General features: G+C 49.2%; 7 protein-coding genes across 7 annotated transcripts; 5 read left to right on the top strand and 2 right to left on the bottom strand.

Annotated features, from left to right (window-relative positions):
• The first annotated feature begins 1,186 nt into the window (after positions 1 to 1,186).
• HETIRDRAFT_156983 (Metallo peptidase M67A) lies at positions 1,187 to 2,841 on the top strand. Its single transcript, XM_009553972.1, has 8 exons — positions 1,187 to 1,359; positions 1,416 to 1,467; positions 1,535 to 1,717; positions 1,774 to 1,902; positions 1,964 to 2,227; positions 2,279 to 2,407; positions 2,461 to 2,513; positions 2,566 to 2,841. Exons 1-8 carry the CDS (start codon positions 1,223 to 1,225, stop codon positions 2,699 to 2,701), a joined length of 1,083 nt encoding a protein of 360 aa, XP_009552267.1. The 5' UTR covers positions 1,187 to 1,222; the 3' UTR covers positions 2,702 to 2,841.
• A 61-nt stretch (positions 2,842 to 2,902) lies between these two features.
• On the top strand, positions 2,903 to 4,036 carry HETIRDRAFT_442343 (uncharacterized protein). The gene is made up of 5 exons (XM_009553971.1): positions 2,903 to 2,947; positions 3,029 to 3,219; positions 3,317 to 3,368; positions 3,491 to 3,667; positions 3,736 to 4,036. The coding sequence occupies exons 2-5, from the start codon at positions 3,086 to 3,088 to the stop codon at positions 3,883 to 3,885; spliced, it is 513 nt and encodes a 170-aa protein (XP_009552266.1). The 5' UTR covers positions 2,903 to 2,947; positions 3,029 to 3,085; the 3' UTR covers positions 3,886 to 4,036.
• A 1,111-nt stretch (positions 4,037 to 5,147) lies between these two features.
• Positions 5,148 to 5,600, bottom strand: HETIRDRAFT_330540 (uncharacterized protein; the record flags this gene model as incomplete). The annotated part of the gene is made up of 1 exon (XM_009553970.1): positions 5,148 to 5,600. A coding segment is annotated over one exon (453 nt), but the record flags the coding sequence as incomplete, so codon positions are not given.
• A 1,736-nt stretch (positions 5,601 to 7,336) lies between these two features.
• Positions 7,337 to 8,017, top strand: HETIRDRAFT_329889 (uncharacterized protein; the record flags this gene model as incomplete). The annotated part of the gene is made up of 4 exons (XM_009553969.1): positions 7,337 to 7,472; positions 7,571 to 7,633; positions 7,679 to 7,751; positions 7,804 to 8,017. Coding segments are annotated over 4 exons (486 nt in total), but the record flags the coding sequence as incomplete, so codon positions are not given.
• A 143-nt stretch (positions 8,018 to 8,160) lies between these two features.
• On the bottom strand, positions 8,161 to 8,396 carry HETIRDRAFT_162810 (uncharacterized protein; the record flags this gene model as incomplete). The annotated part of the gene is made up of 2 exons (XM_009553968.1): positions 8,161 to 8,268; positions 8,328 to 8,396. 2 exons carry the CDS (start codon positions 8,394 to 8,396, stop codon positions 8,161 to 8,163), a joined length of 177 nt encoding a protein of 58 aa, XP_009552263.1.
• Positions 8,397 to 9,012: 616 nt separating this feature from the next.
• On the top strand, positions 9,013 to 10,716 carry HETIRDRAFT_119286 (uncharacterized protein; the record flags this gene model as incomplete). The annotated part of the gene is made up of 11 exons (XM_009553967.1): positions 9,013 to 9,041; positions 9,101 to 9,135; positions 9,203 to 9,372; positions 9,509 to 9,563; positions 9,614 to 9,711; positions 9,781 to 9,784; positions 9,989 to 10,138; positions 10,188 to 10,203; positions 10,259 to 10,301; positions 10,413 to 10,450; positions 10,503 to 10,716. 11 exons carry the CDS (start codon positions 9,013 to 9,015, stop codon positions 10,714 to 10,716), a joined length of 852 nt encoding a protein of 283 aa, XP_009552262.1.
• Positions 10,717 to 15,205: 4,489 nt separating this feature from the next.
• Positions 15,206 to 18,576, top strand: HETIRDRAFT_455639 (uncharacterized protein; the record flags this gene model as incomplete). Its single annotated transcript, XM_009553966.1, has 19 exons — positions 15,206 to 15,221; positions 15,287 to 15,439; positions 15,494 to 15,509; positions 15,582 to 15,689; positions 15,852 to 16,026; positions 16,898 to 16,923; positions 16,983 to 17,017; positions 17,082 to 17,173; positions 17,233 to 17,323; positions 17,381 to 17,434; positions 17,491 to 17,588; positions 17,640 to 17,716; positions 17,778 to 17,785; positions 17,850 to 18,002; positions 18,059 to 18,074; positions 18,151 to 18,193; positions 18,252 to 18,260; positions 18,330 to 18,367; positions 18,423 to 18,576. The coding sequence occupies 19 exons, from the start codon at positions 15,206 to 15,208 to the stop codon at positions 18,574 to 18,576; spliced, it is 1,362 nt and encodes a 453-aa protein (XP_009552261.1).
• Between the last annotated feature and the right edge of the window lie 161 nt (positions 18,577 to 18,737).

The raw sequence follows: 18,737 nt of genomic DNA, 5'->3' as shown, positions 1-18,737 counted from the left end.
ATGCAGCTCACAGAAGGCACTTACACCTCCCACACAATTTGGAATCGACTTCGTCCATAGAAAGACGAAAATACCCAAGGCGAGGAGGTCAAAATCTCTCCGACCGATTTCGCAGACTAGAAAAGACTCTTCGGGAGAAGGAATTGCTTTCAAATCTCCTAGATCATTCTGCCGGACGTGCGCTCACGCCACTGCCTGTTGCCGTACACGATTCGATGCGACAAGCCAGTGAGGGGACGTTCAGAAGTCTTGTGATACCAGTAGAACCCAAACCTCCCGAATCAGATGGTGCGTTCTCTTTATAAAGCTCACGTACACGGATGGCTGCTAACCAACATGTCGCTCGATCTCCTTGTGAAGAGTGTTGTATGTCAGGTTGCGCGGTGTGCGTATATGATCTATACGAGGAGTCTATGGGACTATACAGACAGTCGTTGAAAAACTTTCGCGAAGCATTGATTGCTATGGACGTTCCACAAAGCGAGTGGCCTCTGCACACGTGTTATGTGGTGAAAGAGACTCCCTTTGCGAGGCCTCCCTCGAGTGTCTCTCTATCCGCATTCGATGAGTTGGAACGTCGTCTCCAAGAGAAAAGAGAGAGGGCGGCAGCAGAAAGCCGCAGTTAAGTGCCGAGCTGTTCTCTGACGGCTGAAGGGTTCTCTGATCGACGCTGGATGATGCGGTAGATGCTGGCAGTATTGCTTTGCGTAATCTTCCAAGGAGAACGGGCAGGGTCACCAGCATGGATTGGCGTAGCTTGTACGAAGGAATACGGTGGATTTTGTACAGCAGTCGCTGAAGTAACCTTCTTCATTTACCCACATTTTGTTCTTCTGATCTCTTTGTCAAGCCCAGAAATCGAATCTCAACTCCGTTTCTTTGTATAATCTCACTCGCAAATGCGCAACTATTCATGTGGTGTACTAGGACGAGTATATAACAATCCTAGGTATCTCGCCTATTGATCTTCGACAAATCGACGGCAGGGAGGGGATATGTGGAAACCTTCTTATCTCGAATACACCACCTTTTTATTTACCGATACTATCGGCAGCGTTGGTCTTGAAACTTGACTGGATTTGCTTGAGATCACTGCAGCTGCAACAAAAGTGCACCGATCGACATATCTGAGTCGCACGTGCTGACCACCGCCCGCGTCATTCTCTAAGGCTACTTCAGCCATCATCTGATCAATACCTGTCTTGTTCGTCTCTGTCCACCCATGGCATCGTCAAATATAGCGTTGAAGACGTTCTCGCTCGCAAACGATATTCAAGAAATCTCACCACAAGATCAGATTTACGCCTTCGATGTGGAGGCTGATAAACAGATCAATCGAGACTCCCCTTGGGCCAAGGAGTTGAGTGACTTGCACACTCTCTATGAAATGTGGCTCAATGTGTTCTATTACACAGCCCACATTACTTTAAATCGTGCAAGATCTCTGCTGTTGCATTGATCAAGATGGTGCGTTTGGGTTACGATCATCTTTCTGTGGTAGGTTCAGAATTGCTTGATCATTGTGCACGGCTAGGTTATCCATGCAAGATCAGGGGTACCACACGAAATCATGGGAATAATGCAAGGGAAGGTCATGGGAGATTCGCTCGTTATAGTGGATTCGTTCGCATTGCCTGTACAAGGTACAGAGACACGAGTCAACGCGGCAAGTGAAGCAAACGAATACATGGTGCAATATGTCTCGGGCAGTGAGAAGGTTAGCCCTTCGACAGTTCACATTCGGACTACTGACACAGCGCAACTTGGATACAGGCCAAGAGGCTGGAGAATGCGATCGGATGGTATCATTCACATCCAGGGTATGGGTGCTGGTTATCAGGCATAGACGTCGATACCCAAATGAACAATCAGAAATTCCAAGATCCCTTTGTTGCCGTTGTAGTGTGTACCTCTTCTTTACTTTCTCTCATGTGTTCACATCAAAAACCTTCGCGAGTCCTAGATTGACCCAAACCGCACAATTTCTGCTGGGCGCGTTGATATCGGTGCATTCCGGACGTACCCAGAGAACTACACGCCACCAAATGCCTCAGCGTCAGAGTATCAAAGCATTCCCTTGAGCAAGATCGAGGATTTTGGTGTGCACGCGAACCAGTATTACCCGTTGGAGGTGCAGGTATTCAAATCAAGCTTGGATACGGAGCTGCTTGCTCTTTTATGGAACAAATATTGGGTGAACACCCTTAGCCAAAGCCCACTGATCTCTGTAAGTTGCTTATTGTATAAGTTCAAACACAATACTCATTTTGGCACTCAGAATCGCGCATATGCCGCGTCTCAATTGGTTGACCTGCATCAGAAGCTGGCGAAGGCAGCAAGTAACGTGCCGCACACGAAGCCTGTTCCCCCAACGACGAAAGATGAGATACTACTTACAACCTCCAAGGTTTGTTCGAATCTTTATGCTACGCCATACATAATCTCAAGCTCGTCATGCAGAGGAGCGAGAAGAAGGAAGACGAGAACCAGCTCGCAAAAAATGTCACAGATAGGTGCGCTCCTTGACAAAGACGCATGTCGATAAACTCATGACAATTGGTACAGCATAAATATCGCAATCGAAGCGCAGCATGGCCTTATTGCACAAGTCATCAAAGATGTAATATTTTCCGGTCGTCCAGGCCAGTCCACAGCAGCGGAGGTGAGAGATGCGGTAGATTCAGCAATGATGATCGGTTGAAGGTCTTAGTGTCATCCTTATTCTTGCTTTCATTTCTGTTGGATGGTATCGCAGTCTGTATGTTTAGATTTCAAAGTACAGTCGCATGTCCAGTGTATTATTTATCGAGACGCCAGAAACTCGATATTTGAAGCTCCGCTAAGGCAATTTCCAGAGTCACAACAAACCCAAACATATTGACAAAATCCCGTCGAGCTCATCGTCGTCGGCAACCTCAACACCTCAAGATCCTCGCTAACTGCAACTGTGAGCGTTTCTCTATACTGTTCATCTCTGTTGTATACTCTGTGTCTGAGATTATTGCTTCATCAACCTTCGCGACACGAGATGGATTGCTTTCCATCTGTTAGGATGACAATGCTAATTTTCTGTGCGTTGATATAGATGGGCCTTACCGAGTACCAAGTCGTGGGTCGCCACCTGCCCACCGAGTCCGAGCCGACTCCCAAGATTTACCGTATGCGCATCTTTGCGCCCAATGAGGTCGTCGCCAAGTCGCGTTTCTGGTACTTCCTGAGGTGCGTGCAGTCATTGCACTTTTGTCTATTCCGTGCATATGCACTTCCTTCCACCCTCCACTTCTCGAAATAATCTGGTTGCTGATTCATGGGACAGAAAATTGAAGAAGGTCAAGAAGGCCAATGGCGAGATCATCGGCGTCAATGTTGTCAGTATCATCATGTGTTATCCCTAGCAGCCCTCAATAGGCAGGCGGATGGGAGCTAACCACCCTACCCTACCCTTCATGGGCCCCATTCTACGGGTTATTGGGTTTTTTATTCTATCTAGATCCACGAGAAGAAGCCTCTCAAAGTGAAGAACTTCGGTATCTGGATTCGCTACGACTCTCGCTCGGGAACCCACAACGTCTACAAGGAGTTCCGTGAACTCTCGCGTGCCGATGCTGTCAAGTCTCTGTACCAGGACATGGCTGCTCGCCACCGCGCTCGCTTCCGGTCTATCCACGTGCGTGCAGTCCATTCCTGATGGCCTATAAAGCCAAGACATTCTTATACTTCACCCTATATGTACAGATCCTCCGTGTTGTTGAGATCGAGAAGACCGATGACGTTCGCCGGCCGTACATCAAGCAGCTCCTCCAGCCCAACCTCAGATTCCCCCTCCCTCATCGCGTCTCCAAGGCTCGCTCCACCTTCGCCGCGCACCGTCCCGTCACTTTCTAAGTATCCTCACCCATTGTGCTGCGGAGTCATCATCGAGGTGTATAGGGTTGATGACAAAATTCACGCGGGAACTTACTCCCCGCGTTATATGTGCGCTTTTGTAGTTGCATGTTCGCATGATTATGATATGAGCTCAACATGTCCATTCTTGCGAAGTGGAGCTTTCGTGAATATCGGAGCGAATGTCAGACCCAATGTGCTTTTTGAGGACTCCAGTTTTTGACATCGATCGCCCCGGAGTTAACTATACTTGTGGGGTGGTCATCTCCCGCTATCACAATTGGATGCGTCCCCGACCTCCGAACGACGATGATGCTGGGGCCACGCAAGTCCTCGAAAACGAAGTCGGACGCGTGAAGAACATCTACGGCCTCCACATCTGCCTTCACCTCGTTTGAGAATGAGACTTCAACTACAGGCGGCAAGTCTGCACCTTGGGGATAAGGCTTACCGAAGCGACAGAACATATCTTGCTGTCGACGCGATTCATGCCGATCATGGCTAGCCAGGCTACGCGTACCTCGATGGCAATATACTCCTTCGGCACGAGGGGGGCATCCTAGTCTGCAGGCAGTTTGTGTGCTTGACCATTGAATGCTTCACAGAACTCGATCACCATGTCTTGACCGCGCGGCTTGCCCAAGGAGAAGGGGTCGCCAACATTCACCGAGAAGCTTACCCAGTCTGGCTGCTGCCTTGTAGAGAACTATTGCCAAATACGAAGCGGTCAGAATGGTGCTCGGGTGGAATGCTTTCGCCTCTGGCGGGCTAGAATGAGATGTTAAAGCTCTTCCGCACTTTTACACAAGATGGCTGGAGTGATAGTGGTATCAAGTGAGTCGTCATGTTGAGAACTAGCGCGATATACTTGTATCTCCCTGTTGAGGTCAGCTGAAAAGGAATTGAAGACCTGATTATCCGAAGAGTGAGATGCCCCTTGCCTAATAATAATAAAAAAACGGCAAACAGGAATACTGGATCTGTGTATCGTGGCCAGATGAAACGAGACAAGTGTGGAGATGGGTTGACGCGTGATGTGCGAAGTGAGGCGTATGTTCTGAGATGTGGGAGGATAGTCGAGACATCCAGAGCGATGGATGTGCATGATGAATGAAGAAGAGAATCATATGCGAGCCGATTTATCGAACTCCCATTCAAAATACGCACTGGAAATGTATCACTGTGGCATGATTTTCGCGTCTACTCCGAGTGCGTCTTGCATTCGACCTATTAATGACAGAATAACGATGAACATCATCAGTTTAGCTCCTAATGCCGTGAAGGTGAAGATGTGACAAACGAGTATGGTCATCTGTAGGCAGCTCGAGATTCTTGCAAGACTTGATGGATAAATTGTCGAGCATACACAAAAGAAAAGGAGTTCCGGGTGCGTTCAGCACACTCTCCACGTATACCGGCCAGCCGATCGTCTCAGACAAGCATTTCGCAGCCGATAGTTTGACCTTGTGGCTGACGACACCGAGCTGGGTGATGATTCGAATATCTGGGTCGCATGACCTAGCCAATGAAATTACCTTTTCCAGAGACAAAGGAAAGCCGTAGAATAGATTCGGTGGAGTTCTACCAAGTCTGGGTAGAAGAACTTGAGGAAGATGGCGCATAGGCGGGACCATTGCCACTTCATCTGAAAGATATTGGCGAGGGTAAAGCTGTTGCGGTACCCCTCTGAAAGCTTGTGCCATCCTCTCAGACGCAGAGAGGGATGCTGATGCCTGGTGTAGGCTCCTTCGGTACGTGACGAGTCATTGGAGTGATGGTAGAATCAGAATCGTATTGAGTCGCCATATTGATAGTAGAGAAAAGAGGGTGGAGCGACCTTGCCAGGACGGTCGATTGGCCTAGATTGGCCTCTGCTGTGGTTCACGTGATTGTGCAACATATATTTCCACTATTGCAACTATCGATGTCGCTGTCGGCGACGATGTGTGGTGCGCTACTTCGGATCATGATATAGTCAGTCCTTACCCTTGAAAGGATTGTGAGTGCTCAGATCGAAACCTGGGTGGGAGACGTTTGGCGCTATATGCGCCTATATTCAGGTGGGCCTCCTGTCTCATCTGAAACGGCTCATCAAAGGGCTGATTTTGCCACTCTAAGTTTCGCTCAGAAATGTCACACTATACGACGGTGAAGTTGCTCCCACAAGCATTGAAGTGCATCAATCTCTCTCAGTCACACCCCTGCCATCAATACTCTTGCGTGGTCGTTGTTTCGTCAAGTGTGCCGTGCGCCTTTCGTATAATACAGAGAATGCGACTGATCCTGCGGGCAAGCATCAATACGGCTGATGGAGCATGGTCGCTATTCATACAGCTTTTGGACGATAAGATGCAGATGCGATCAGGCCGGCCCTTGTGAGAGACTGAGCCGCTGCACTCTGTAACATATAAATGCCCTACATGACTCGCTGACCTTTCAGTTATGATTTCCGATGCAGAAGTGCGTTCCGTGTAAGGCAAGCTCATATACATGTCTTGAAGTTTGTTGATTACATTCAACTTTTGACGGCACGATATATAATTATTCAGTAATCGTCGCAATCGGTACGCCTCGTCTGTTTGTACCAGTATTAGCCAGTAACTAAATAACATTGTCTGGATCATATCTAGTCATCTTGTACTACGACTACCTGGTAACTCTCTCTGATGAGATCTCGCGAATATGGTCTCGTCCATGCGCCAGATCGTCTCTCTGGTTCTTCTTGAACCGTTATGTACCGCTGGTTGGGCATATAGTTCTGGTCTTCACATTTGGGGTTTTTTCCATAAGTGATAAGGTGAGTTCAGCTTATGTATGGTTATTTGTGTGCCACAAAATCTATATTTTCAATGAACTCTTACCCTGTTCAAGAGGTATGTCTTCCGTGATCAAACTCCAGAGTACTAAAATCTACTTCTCGTATTATAAGTTGCCGGGCTTACACATTATTACATCAGTTGCTGATTATGTTCAACCAAGCGGTCGTGACCGGTACGTCAGCCTCTAATGTAATGATAATGTTTCACTGAATTCAACAGTCCTGCTGTTGTTGCGCACGTATGGGTTTTTCAGGAACTCGCGCCTCATCTTTACAGTATTATTTCTGATCCTGATCATGGCGGTATCCCTCACTTGTGTGAGCTATGTTTCACATATATATTCAACCAGGTCTAATCCTAATCCGTCGAATGTATGGGAACGAGCAGTGGATTGCAACCACAACGCACATGATAATGAGTGGCCAGCCGGTGTATGGCTGCCACACTAGTATGTCTTTTGAAAGGTTGTCCATTGGTTGCATCTGTTCGTAGTGTGCCGTTGCACTGACAACCGACTGGTCTTCAGCGCAGTGCGTAAGTGGTCGATCAACTGCTGTATAATATCAGAGTGACTAACTAGATGATCCTTATTCGCCACTGCATCAGGCCTCGCAATTCCTTGGGAGACGCAGATCGTGTTCAATGTGACTGTATTCGTTCTTACTATCATCAGATCGTTTCAGCACCGGAGGGAGTCACTCGTGCACTTTCACACACTTTCGAAGCAGTCGGGTACATTGGGCTTGGCAGAGATCATTGTTTGCGATGGTGTGTCAAATCGTCCTATTTATACTTTATCTAAACTCACTAGGGTATGTAGGTACGATGTATTTCGGGTCAGTCTTCTACACTGACCGCTTAACAAGCTGTCCGTTGCAATAGCGTGATGGGGCTCGCAGAGCTGGCAAATGTCCTCACCCTTTATGTACGTGCACTGATTGTGCGCGGGCTTCATCAATTGATGGCTCTCACAGTTTTCACCGGTACGCTCACCAGCAGCAATGCGAGGGGTTTCTTGCGCGGCACCCTATCTACGTTCGCCAGCTGGTGAGCATTCAACCAGAATAAATTGCAGACTTCGACCTACGGCTAATGATAGTATCTCCATTACTATGATGTCACGACTCATCCTTAATCTGCACGACACCTCGTCGCTGCTGCCGTCTACCACCCAAGTGGCAAGACCGATTGTTTTTGCGTCCATGAGAGACACTACAATGCGTCCAAAGGATGCAGACGATGATGTGGTTCACGATGTCGGATCGCACTGGCCTGAGCACTCGTCACAGGAGGATGTGAATGTCCGCGAATGATGATATAATCACAGTTGGAACAATGGTGAGATGACCGCGTATCAGATTGCCTAAGGTGGTTAGTGGGATGATTATGTACTAACGTGGCCCTGTATTTCACTGCGGCAAGCATTTTCTCGAGACTTTCACCTTTCCAGGCAAAGTCATGTAACCTCCAAGAATCCTCGCGGACAACCATGGTCTTGATCCGGCCTGAATATCGAGATCATATCGAGACATGTCTTGATCAAAAGACACCGCGTAGGCTGGACCTGAAATAAGGCTGGCAATCAACCGTCAATATGGAAAGTAGGCCAGCCTGTTTACTTACAACTCTCTTCTCGCTGAAGCCGTCATCTTTGTGAGTGCCAAACTCATAAGCCCTTGGCAACAATACCATTGATCCTATCAATGATTCTCAGTTAGTTGTGTCTGATGTAGATCCACTTTGCTACATGTCTTACATAGCAAGCTAATGATGAGATCACTTCTCAACCTGTGACCAAATTAACTGCAACCCGCCTCTCTATAACAATTACAGGCTTGGCTCACAATTAGACAATTCTGGGGGAAGGTATACGAAGAAGGATGCGTGGACAAGCACATTTGCGCATGCGGGCACGTTTAAGACTTGTATGACAGACACTTGGCACTGTGTGCGTATATACTGTACAGGTAGGTCTCCCGGTTCTATCTCACCTGAAACGGCAGTGAATTTAGCATTGAGATGCATCAATATCTGAACCACATTATTGACACAAACACGCTTGCAGGGTCATTGTTTCATCAGTTGCGTGGCGCCGCTCTTGCATGTGGAAAGAACACGACAGGCTGATCTCGTAGACAAGCGTCAACACCTCTGATCGAGGGTACTCTATATATATATGTATGTATATACAGTTCATTCGAGCGACAGGGTGTGATTGCGATCAGGCCGGCCCAGATTGAGGCGCCGCGCTCGACGACATTTTATAGCTACTATACTCGACTATACTCGACCCACTCACTTTCCGGTCATGATTTCCGAAGCAGAAGTGCGTCCCTTGTAAGTGCGATCTCATATGCACGTCCTGAAGTTTGCTGATGCACGTTCAACCTCGGTAGCATGATATACAACAACTTGCTTGTTGTTGCAGTCGGTACGCCTTGTATCTACCAGTATCAGACTGAGGACAGTACCCTTAACACCGTCTTGATCATATCCAGCCATCCTTTACTACGACTACTTCATGACTCTCTCCGAGGAAATCTCGAGGATATGGTCTCGTCCACGCGCCAGATCATCGCTTTTGTTCTTTATACACCGTTATGTGCCGCTGGTTGGGTATATAGCAGTTCTGGTCTATACATTTGGAAAATTTCCCATAAGTGATCAGGTGAGTGCAACTATCTATGTTTGTCCGCGACATTGCGTAATTGATTCTTTTTGAACTCTTGCCCTATTCAAGAGGTATGCCGTCCATTATGAGTCGAATCACAGATTCTCCCTGAATCTGCGCTACAAGTTGCCAGAAATACACGTTATTCCATGATTTTCTGACTATGTTCAATCAAACGATCGTGGCCGGTAAGTTGGTACATTCTGATATACTGATGACGCTTCAGTGAATATTACAGTGCTTCTGTTGTTGCGCACGTATGCGTTTTTCGGGAAGTCGCGCCGCATCTTGACAGTGCTATCTCTGATACTGATCATGGCACTATCCTCTGCTTTTGTGAGTTATGTCCGAGATATACACCCGACCAGGCCTAATATGGCGAATATTTTGGGACAAACAGTGGAATGCAATCACAGCACAATTCATACGCAGTGGTCAGCGAGTGCATGGCTGCCACAGTAGCATATCGTTTGAAAGGTTTATCTGTCATTGCACCCATCCGTTGTGTAGTCTCGCACTGACGACTGACCTGGTCTTTAGTGCAGTGCGTAAGTGGTCGGTGGCCGTATTAAATACTACAGCATCTAACTAGGTGATACCTATTCATCAGTAGGCCATGCTATCCCTTGGGAGACGCAGATTGCGTTCAATATGACTGTATTCATTCTTACTACCGTCAGATCGTACCAGTATCGGAGGGACTTCCGCCCGCTTGAGAGGTGGTCGGGTACATTGGGCTTGGCAGAGCTCATTGTTCGCGATGGTGCGTCAGATCTCATCTGTGCTTTATTTGGGCTCACAAAGGTATGCAGGTGCGATGTATTTTGGGTACGTATTCTACATTTGCTGCTGAACAAGTTGTTGATCATGCTCGATGTGACAGTGTGATGGGGCTCGCAGAGCTGGCGAATGTCTTCACCCTTTATGTACGTGCACTAATTGTATGCGGGTTTCATTCATTAATGGTTCTCCCAGTTTGCATCGGTATGCTCACCAGCAGTGATGCAAGCATCTTCATATCGACACTTCGTATTTAGGATCCAATGCGCAGCACCCTCTCTACGTTCGCTAGCTGGTGAGAGACCGACCAGGATAAATTGAAAACTTCGACTGACGGCTAATGATAGTATCTCCATCACGATGATGTCACGACTCATCCTCAATCTGCACGACACCTCGTCGCTGCTGCCGTCTACCATTCAAGTATCAAGGCCGATTGTTTTTGCGTCCATGGGAAACAATCTGATGCAGACGAACAATGCAGACGATGATGTGGTTCACGAGATCGAGTTGCATCGGTTTGAGCATTCGCCACAGGAGGACACGAATGTCTGTGAATAATGGTACTTTGGATCAATATGTGGTCACCTCATTATGGTTTCAATCATAAGGTGGCTAGTAGAATGAGCGTGCACAAACCTGGTTTATACCATGAACAAGAAACGAGCGATGGCCTAACACCGTGCAGAGTCGACGGCTCCTGCTCGGCTTGGCCGTCTCGAGTGAATACGCTCATCTTATGTATCCCCTCAAGCCTCAGAACTTGAGGAGGAATCTCGGTGCGTAAGATCTGAGAAGCCGCCAGAAAGCAGGGATGCCTTAGACATACATACAAGAAGGTACCGAATTAGCAGAGCCGACATGCATGAGTAGTCCACAGCAAGAAACACGCAGCTCAGCTTGCCAGGCAGAGACTACGTGGCGCCTCTGGACAACAGGCCTGCTAATAACTGGGCAAGGGCATTTAGTTGATCGTGATGATTGGCCAAAGGAGGAGCCGGCGCGAGACTTTTTGGCTGCGAAGAGGCATGGTTTCCGAACTTCCTCAAAACAGGTCCCTTGCTGGCAATAGGCTTGAAGCTTCGATGAGGACATGGAGAAGGAACTCATGACTACCCTCGAAAGTGACAGGATCTGTTACAGTCCCGCGCTCCGCGGACCACTTGGACCATGGCTTCTTCAAGGACGGGAAAACTCGTGAAGCAGCGGGTGAAAATCGACAACCATCTGCTTGAGGGCACCTGAAGCCGTTTCAGCGCCGGCTCTAGTAGACTCAGCAACGGAGAATGGAAATATGCGACGGAGATGCGACTCATGCTTCGGATTTTAGGCACTCGCGTCTGTTTGGATAATTAGCGCCCAAGGGTATCTCACTTTGGATTCTGAATCATGAAGCAGCTTGTACTTGAAGGACTGCTGATTATCACCGAAAGGATAGCTCACATATGCAACTTCGATGGCTATGAAAGCGGAAGTTCCTGGGTAGTGTCGATATTAACATGAAGCAGTCATCATGAAGACGCGACGACGCACAGTGTGGGTATCAGGTACTATAAAGTCTAGAGAAGTCTCTTGGTGTGTTTGAAATCGGAGACGCTCCGATCAAAGAGAATGTTGGCTAGGCTGACATTGCAGATTATGCACGACTGTAGCTTTAATCATCGCGAAGCTGGCACAAGTGGTTGATTAGAAGGAAAGCCGATGCGATCGTGATCATATACCCCCTCTTAGACCAAGTCATGTAAAGCCGACATTTTGAACTTGAGGCTGACGACACCGAGTGGGATATTTTGAATATCTAGGTAGCACAACCTGTCCAATGAAACCACCTTTTGCAGAGTCAAAGGAAGGCTGTGAAATAAATTGGTCGAGTTACCAGGTCTGGGTAGGAACACTTGAGGAAGATGATGCTTACGCAGACCGGGAAGTATGGGTGAGGAGAGATAGAGCTGCTGCGGTAACTATCTAGTAGTAGAAAGAGGTGAGATCAAGCACAAAAGGCCGGGGGTATTGTCGATTTCTATATCATACTACATCCTCCGCGTTCACGTGATTGCGCCTAGACGGCAGCTTGCGAGGATCTCCGACCCTTCTCAGCCTTTATGGGCGCACAATGCCATCTCAACCTTTCGACATTCGTAACGCTGGTAGGGGTATCAGCTTCTCTGCAACACAACGTGGCGCTGCTTGACGCGCTCTCCTACCGTCACTGTGAGAGCACTTTTTCTTGATTCGGAATTGCACCTCGTCGTTTCGTCATGCTGACCGAGGGATCAACGTATTCCTATTCACTGGAGGGAAATCCTCTTGCCGAGAAAGACGATGTTCCAACGAAGCGTGATGTGGGACGATGGTAGATGCTCACGCAAATTTTGTGATTCATCTCAGTCGATCTGTATATCTCAGGGATCGTGACTCTCGGCATGTAAGCGCGCTCTGCAGGAGGTTGCATCCGCGCTGGAGGCCGGCGGTCAGGAATTACTGATATGTGTGCTTTTTTACAGTTCTTGACCAATCCACAGTCCACGATCATGCTTGCCCTCCCCGGTGAGCCCGAGCCCTTTGAGAGCACTCGAGATCGGCTTTCAACTTCTAGCCAACGCTTGTAAGTCAGCCAACGCCCTTTCAAGTACATCACTTCACCAAGCTGTAACCGTCTCCTCCCACATTCAGTTACGCGAAGCTAACGATCTGGGCGTGGCGCTCGACACTCGCGCCCTCCGCGTCCCCTTCACAAGCTCCCTCGCGCGCTTTCATGCGCTCTCCCATCGTGTTCCCCTCCTCCACTTCCACCCGACGACCCACTCAATGCTCCTCTCGTCGAGGATGACACGTCTATTTCGGTCAGGAGCATTACACAGCCGTTGGTGCACGCGACGCGTACTGGCGGGGTGGTTCGATGACTGGAAGGCGCAGGACCTGGACTTCGTGCTGACGTGCCGAACGCGTTGCTGGTCGTGCGGCACGGCGGGAACAAGGGAGTGGAAGGCGTGTGAATATACGTTATTGCTCAACATCGTGAGTTTCGCACTTGCTATTTTTCTGTTGTTTGGTGCAAATGCGAAATCCTGATTTGCTAAATCAAGGCTCGACTACGCCGTTGGCGTCCTTCCCATCACGCACGTCGACTGGGCGCTAGACGCCCTCCTCTTCACCAGTAAGTCCTCTTCGAACTGCAGTGCCATTGAGAGAGGCGTACATCGCGGCCCGCGTGCGTACGACGCAGACGCGATGCACGGGCTGTCCATGGGCGTGTAGATCGTTGGGCAGCAACTGGAGGAGGAAGAGGTGCTCGCGGGGATACAGATCATCGAGGGCCTGTTGAACAGGGTACGGACGGCTGCCAGTTCACGTGGACGCGTGATCGTGCTGTAGGATTGAAATGGATCGAGCATGTGTAAGTGATATCTGTCACTGTATAGTTCCCTTGTCTGTCGGATTTGTCTTTTATGGGTGTAAGTGATATCTGTCACTGTATAGTCTTGTCTGTCGGATTTGTCTTTTATGGGACCTACTATCGTGTTTCGAGTGTCTGACAGTTGGTGAGTTGTTGAGCACTTCTCATTTGTGTCTTCGACTGGTCGCCTCTACGCAGTTCGTTGCGACAGTACCTCATTCACGACAATATCTAGGCTCATGATCCATCTACCCAATCTTATGGGTTGAAACGTCGCGCTGTTTCAGCTGCAGGTGGGACTTTGTTCAGCCGCATTGCTTTGGACGTTCCTTTCCGAGAAATCCATCTGATATCTCCTATCAGGCACACTCACAAGTTCAAGACATATCCATCCATAGACCAAGCTTGACATATCTATCACATCGAAAAGATTGAAGCGTTAGGGTTACGTCACCTCAGGGATGAAGGGGCCCTCGAACTGAGTTATGGATATGGACCTCTGGCCGAGGCATTGCCAACGAACGTGTCGGGTGTAGTTCTCATCTTGTTGGTTGCTTCCCACATAATTCGTGAGATCGCCTCGCACATCCCAAACAACCACCTGTTTACAAGTGTCTCATCATGTGCTACTCTGCTACTCTGATATATACTTAAGCCCAGCAATGCCTGTCTTCCAGCATTGGCGCCTTTTCCACAGCATCATCGCAATTGGAATACCTTTGTCGGTTCCTCTCGAAATTAGAACGCCATCGTACTGAACCTTTTTATCCAAATCTTAGTACACTGTAAATGGGGGACATCTTGTAGGTCTTTTGCCGTGCGCAAATGAACGGACAATCATCGTCCGGTTTGCAGCTCTCTCCACGATTGTCTTGAACTCTTGTCTATCAGTGAGGATACCCCTGTGCTATTGACCATTGGATACTGACTTTTCATGTATTGATCAACCTGCAGCTATCCTTTACTACGATCATATCATCACCTTGCCAGAGGAGCTTCAGTATATATGGAAACGACCTCTCTCCATGGCGTCAACGTGGTTCTTCGTGAACCGTTACATACCGTTCTTGGGGACCGCTTTTGTGCTGGGTCTCCAGTTCGATAGTACTGAAAACGAGGTGAGGGCACTTTCGTGATGGGAAGTTGAACCGACCGTTATTCATTCAATCCGTCTGCGTCACTGGGCTACTGCTGGTCAGAGGTATGCTTTATGTGGCTTCTGGAGATGTGAACCGAAGTATTGAAACTATGGTAGCTGCAGGATCGCCATATTTTCCCGCCAACTGCTTCTGGTCGTGAGCCAATTCATCATCCGCAGTGCGTTGCACCAGTGCACTATGCTCCATCATCTCGATCACCCATATCCATCGTCTTCTAGCGATATCAACCATACGCACATACGCCCTTTACGGTTGCTCGAGAAGAATTCTTGTCCTGATCTTTACCATTGGGCTGGGAGGAATGTCCGTTGTCTGCGTACGTTGGTCGTGATGCCAAACAGAACGAATATAGCTCAGTCGTTTGCAGTGGTCATTGGTGAAGGAGCATGGAACCATCAATGTACTTGATGGAGGTAAGTGTCACGATGTCATGGCCTACACAACGTACGTCCTCCGCATAATCTAACTTGGCTGTCTCGCATGCCGACCTCCCATGCGTCTTCAGGGCAGTCCGTGAGGATTATCTGTGCGCTCCGCGTCGATGCATCTTATCTGAATGCGATTTCGCTTGCAGACTTGGCGGCCGCGTGGGAGGCAGGACTTGTGTTCGACCTGCTCATCTTCGCGCTGATTGTCCTCAAATCATATCAGACCAGAGTAGTGCGCGAATGGTCAAATGCAGTCAGGCTTGCGAATGTAGGACTGATGCAGATATTGTTGCAAGACGGTGAGTATTAGCACTATTCACGTTCATGCTGTTTCTGAACGTGTGCACCGGCAGGCGCTCTGTACTTTGGGTGAGCGCTTTCATCCATTTCACGTCCAAAGGATACACATGTTCATCTGACCGACGTGGATCGAACTCTCAGGGTCATCTCGCTGGCCAACCTAGCAAACGTGCTCACGTTTTATGTACGTGTCAATCTCAAAGACGTTCTCCCTAGACGCACAGATAACGAAGTTCACAGCTCGCTCCGGTACGTCCGCGCAACGTAGATCCATTCGAGCTAACACAGTTCTCTCTCGCATGGCATGCGATCCGTTAGCTTGCGCTAAGAGGCACCCTGTCCACGTTTTCCAACTGGCAAGTCTTACCGCCGCTCTGCTGTCAGCTGATCATTCAATCATAATTTCCTCAGCATGTCGACGACAATGATGTCACGGCTGATGCTGCACATCCACGAAGTGATCGCTCCCCCGCCGTTGAGCGATACAACCATAAGCGACTTCGAAGCTCTGGAATCAGATGCTGCTCAGGTGGCGGAGCATAGTGCGAACGCTAGACAAAGCATCCCACAAGTCGGCAGCCGCGATGTCCGTCAGCACTTTGTAATGGAGGCTCGACGCTCCATGCAGGAGACCGTTGAGTAGAAGTGAAGTGAAGATGGGGTACATCGGCTGGCTCTCAGCATCGGGGGAGAGACTAAGAAGTCGGTGAAAATGTGTCAGTCCTTTTGTTCGTACAATCGACGTGGGCATCTGGAACATGTTGGCCATATTTACGTGGTCAGGAGTCTTCACGTGAGGCTTAGATCCGACATTGATGCGAAACAGAATGCAGGAATGCGAGCATACCCTGGACAAACCACTACAAAATAGGTGATGTGATCGCTGCGCTTCTTATTGCAATGAAGCCTGTCTCTGTACAGAAAGGGCACTAGTGTGGCATATTTCTGAACTTCAAAGAGACAGTGTGACAAAATCTCACCTCAACGTTGGAGGCGAGGGGATCTCCGATGATAGATGTTACCAGAGTATGCCCGCATTCTGATTACTGCAGACGATGTTCCTCTCCGAGTGATCCATCTGATATTCTTTGCCGAAAATACAATCACAATCACTGTGCAAAAGATGTCGTCTGAGCTTGATGCACGCATTTCAAAGCAGTCCCCGCGAACAAAAATACCTTCTAACAGATGAAGGGGTCTTTCTGTGTGGCAAGTTCGGATCTTCTGATGATCGTCTATTTCACCCATTGGCGAACTTTGGCGCATGTCTCAACTTGTTGGTTGCTGGCCAACACGATTCGTGGGATATCACCAGTCGGTCTCTCCTATATATCTCAAGCACAGCGATATCCGTCGGTCAGTGCAGATTCCATATCCCACCCCACCCGAGTCACTTGGTCGTCCTTCGTCTCCCCATCACTTCGCTGAATCTCTACATCATCGAAGCTTGCGTATAGGTCAAAATGGACATGGAATATTCCACGTAGGTCGCTCGCGATGCGCAGAGGAACGCGCAATATTTATTAGCATCTTGATTTGCAGCGCTCTCCACGATTATCTCGAGCTCTTCTCTATCAGTGAGGCGTACCCTTTGGGATCATCCGATGGATGTTGATATTTCGTGTGTCGATGATCTTGCAGCCATCCTTTACTACGACCATCTCATCACCTTCTCCGAAGAGCTGCGGTATATATGGAAACGGTCTTTCTCTATGGCGTCGGCGTGGTTTCTCGTGAACCGCTACATACCGTTCCTGGGTAACGTCGTGGTTCTGGTCGTCCGGTTTGATAGCTTTGGAAACGAGGTGAGGACACCTTTGCGACGGGACCTCAATCGGTGCTCATGCATACCGTGCGCGTCAATGCGCTATTACCGATCAGAGGTAAGTTCGGCCTTGTGTAGGGGGAACTGAGATGTTGAAATGATCGCAGCTGCAAAGTAAACGCGTTCGCCCGTCAAGTGCTTCTCGTCGCGAGCCAGCTCGTCATCTGCAGTCCGTCCCGTCAGCCAACTGTCTTCTCACAGTTCATCACACCCATCGTCTTCTAGCGATATCGACCATACGCACATACGCACTTTACAATCGTTCGAAAAGGATCCTTGCCCTGATCCTTACCATCGGGCTTGCGGGAGCATCCGTCGTCTTCGTGCGTTCGTACCGCTCTCGATTGAAACGAATATGGCTCAGCTGTTTGTAGTGGTCACTGGTGGGCGAACATGGCAGAGGCATAATACATGACGGAGAGAAGTGTGAGATGGCCATGACGCATACCACGTACGTCCTCCACGCTCACTTGTTTGATTCCTCGCCCGTTCATCTTGCACCATGTCTATAGGGCAGTTCGTGAGGACGCTCCATTCAATGCACGCGGATTCACTCCACCTGAAAGGGCTAATTTAACCTGCAGACTTGGCGGCCGCGTGGGAGGCGGGATTCGCGTTCGACCTGCTCATCTTCGTGCTGATCGTCATCAAGTCGTACCAGGACCGAGTCGTGCGCGGATGGTCGCGCGCGGTGCCGCTCGCGAACGTAGGGCTGATGCAGATGCTATTTCTGGACGGTGAGCGCCAATAGCCGAAACCAGTCGCGAAACACTTCTCAATCGTGGACGGACAGGCGCTCTGTTCTTCGGGTGAGGCGCTCTTGTCCGTGTCGCTCTCGACGGATCCACACATGTTGATCTGGTCGACATCTGATCGGAGACACAGGATCATCTCGCTGGCCAACCTGGCGAACGTGCTCACATTTTATGTAAGTTCCATAGATCCACAGGCGTTCACCCTGGACTCGCGACTGACGAAGTTCACAGCTCGCTTCGGTACGCCCGCACAGCGCAAATGAGTCCAGTCCGAGCTGACGACCTTCGCCCCGGCATTCGGTCCACAAGCCCATGCTGAGAGGGGCACTGTCTACGTTTTCGAACTGGTGAGCCCCATCGATGATTCTGTGAGGCGGTGGCCCGCTGATTCAAGTTGAGTAGCATCTCGACGACGATGATGTCGCGGTTGATGCTGCACGTCCACAAAGCGACTGCTGCACCGTTGTTGGGCGATGCGATGACGCACAACGGCCACGACTACGACCTAGCCTTCCCAGAATTCAACGCTGCCGAGTGCGCGGCGCGTGCTGTGTAAAGTATGCCAGAAGCTACCGGTCGCGACGTGGTTCCGCATTCTTTCTTTCTTGGAGAGTTGACTATATGGACGGGGCTCAGAAGAGAAGGGATGATATAGAGTAGGCTACTGCTTTTTAGCCACAGACAATGCCCGAAGAAGCCGCCGCGCGAGATTCGTCG

Source organism: Heterobasidion irregulare (assembly GCF_000320585.1).
Source record: "Heterobasidion irregulare TC 32-1 unplaced genomic scaffold scaffold_12, whole genome shotgun sequence".
In the NCBI taxonomy this organism is placed as follows: Eukaryota; Fungi; Basidiomycota; class Agaricomycetes; order Russulales; family Bondarzewiaceae; genus Heterobasidion; species Heterobasidion irregulare.
Note: the sequence above shows the minus strand (reverse complement) of the source record. Positions and strands in the feature narration are given on the sequence as shown.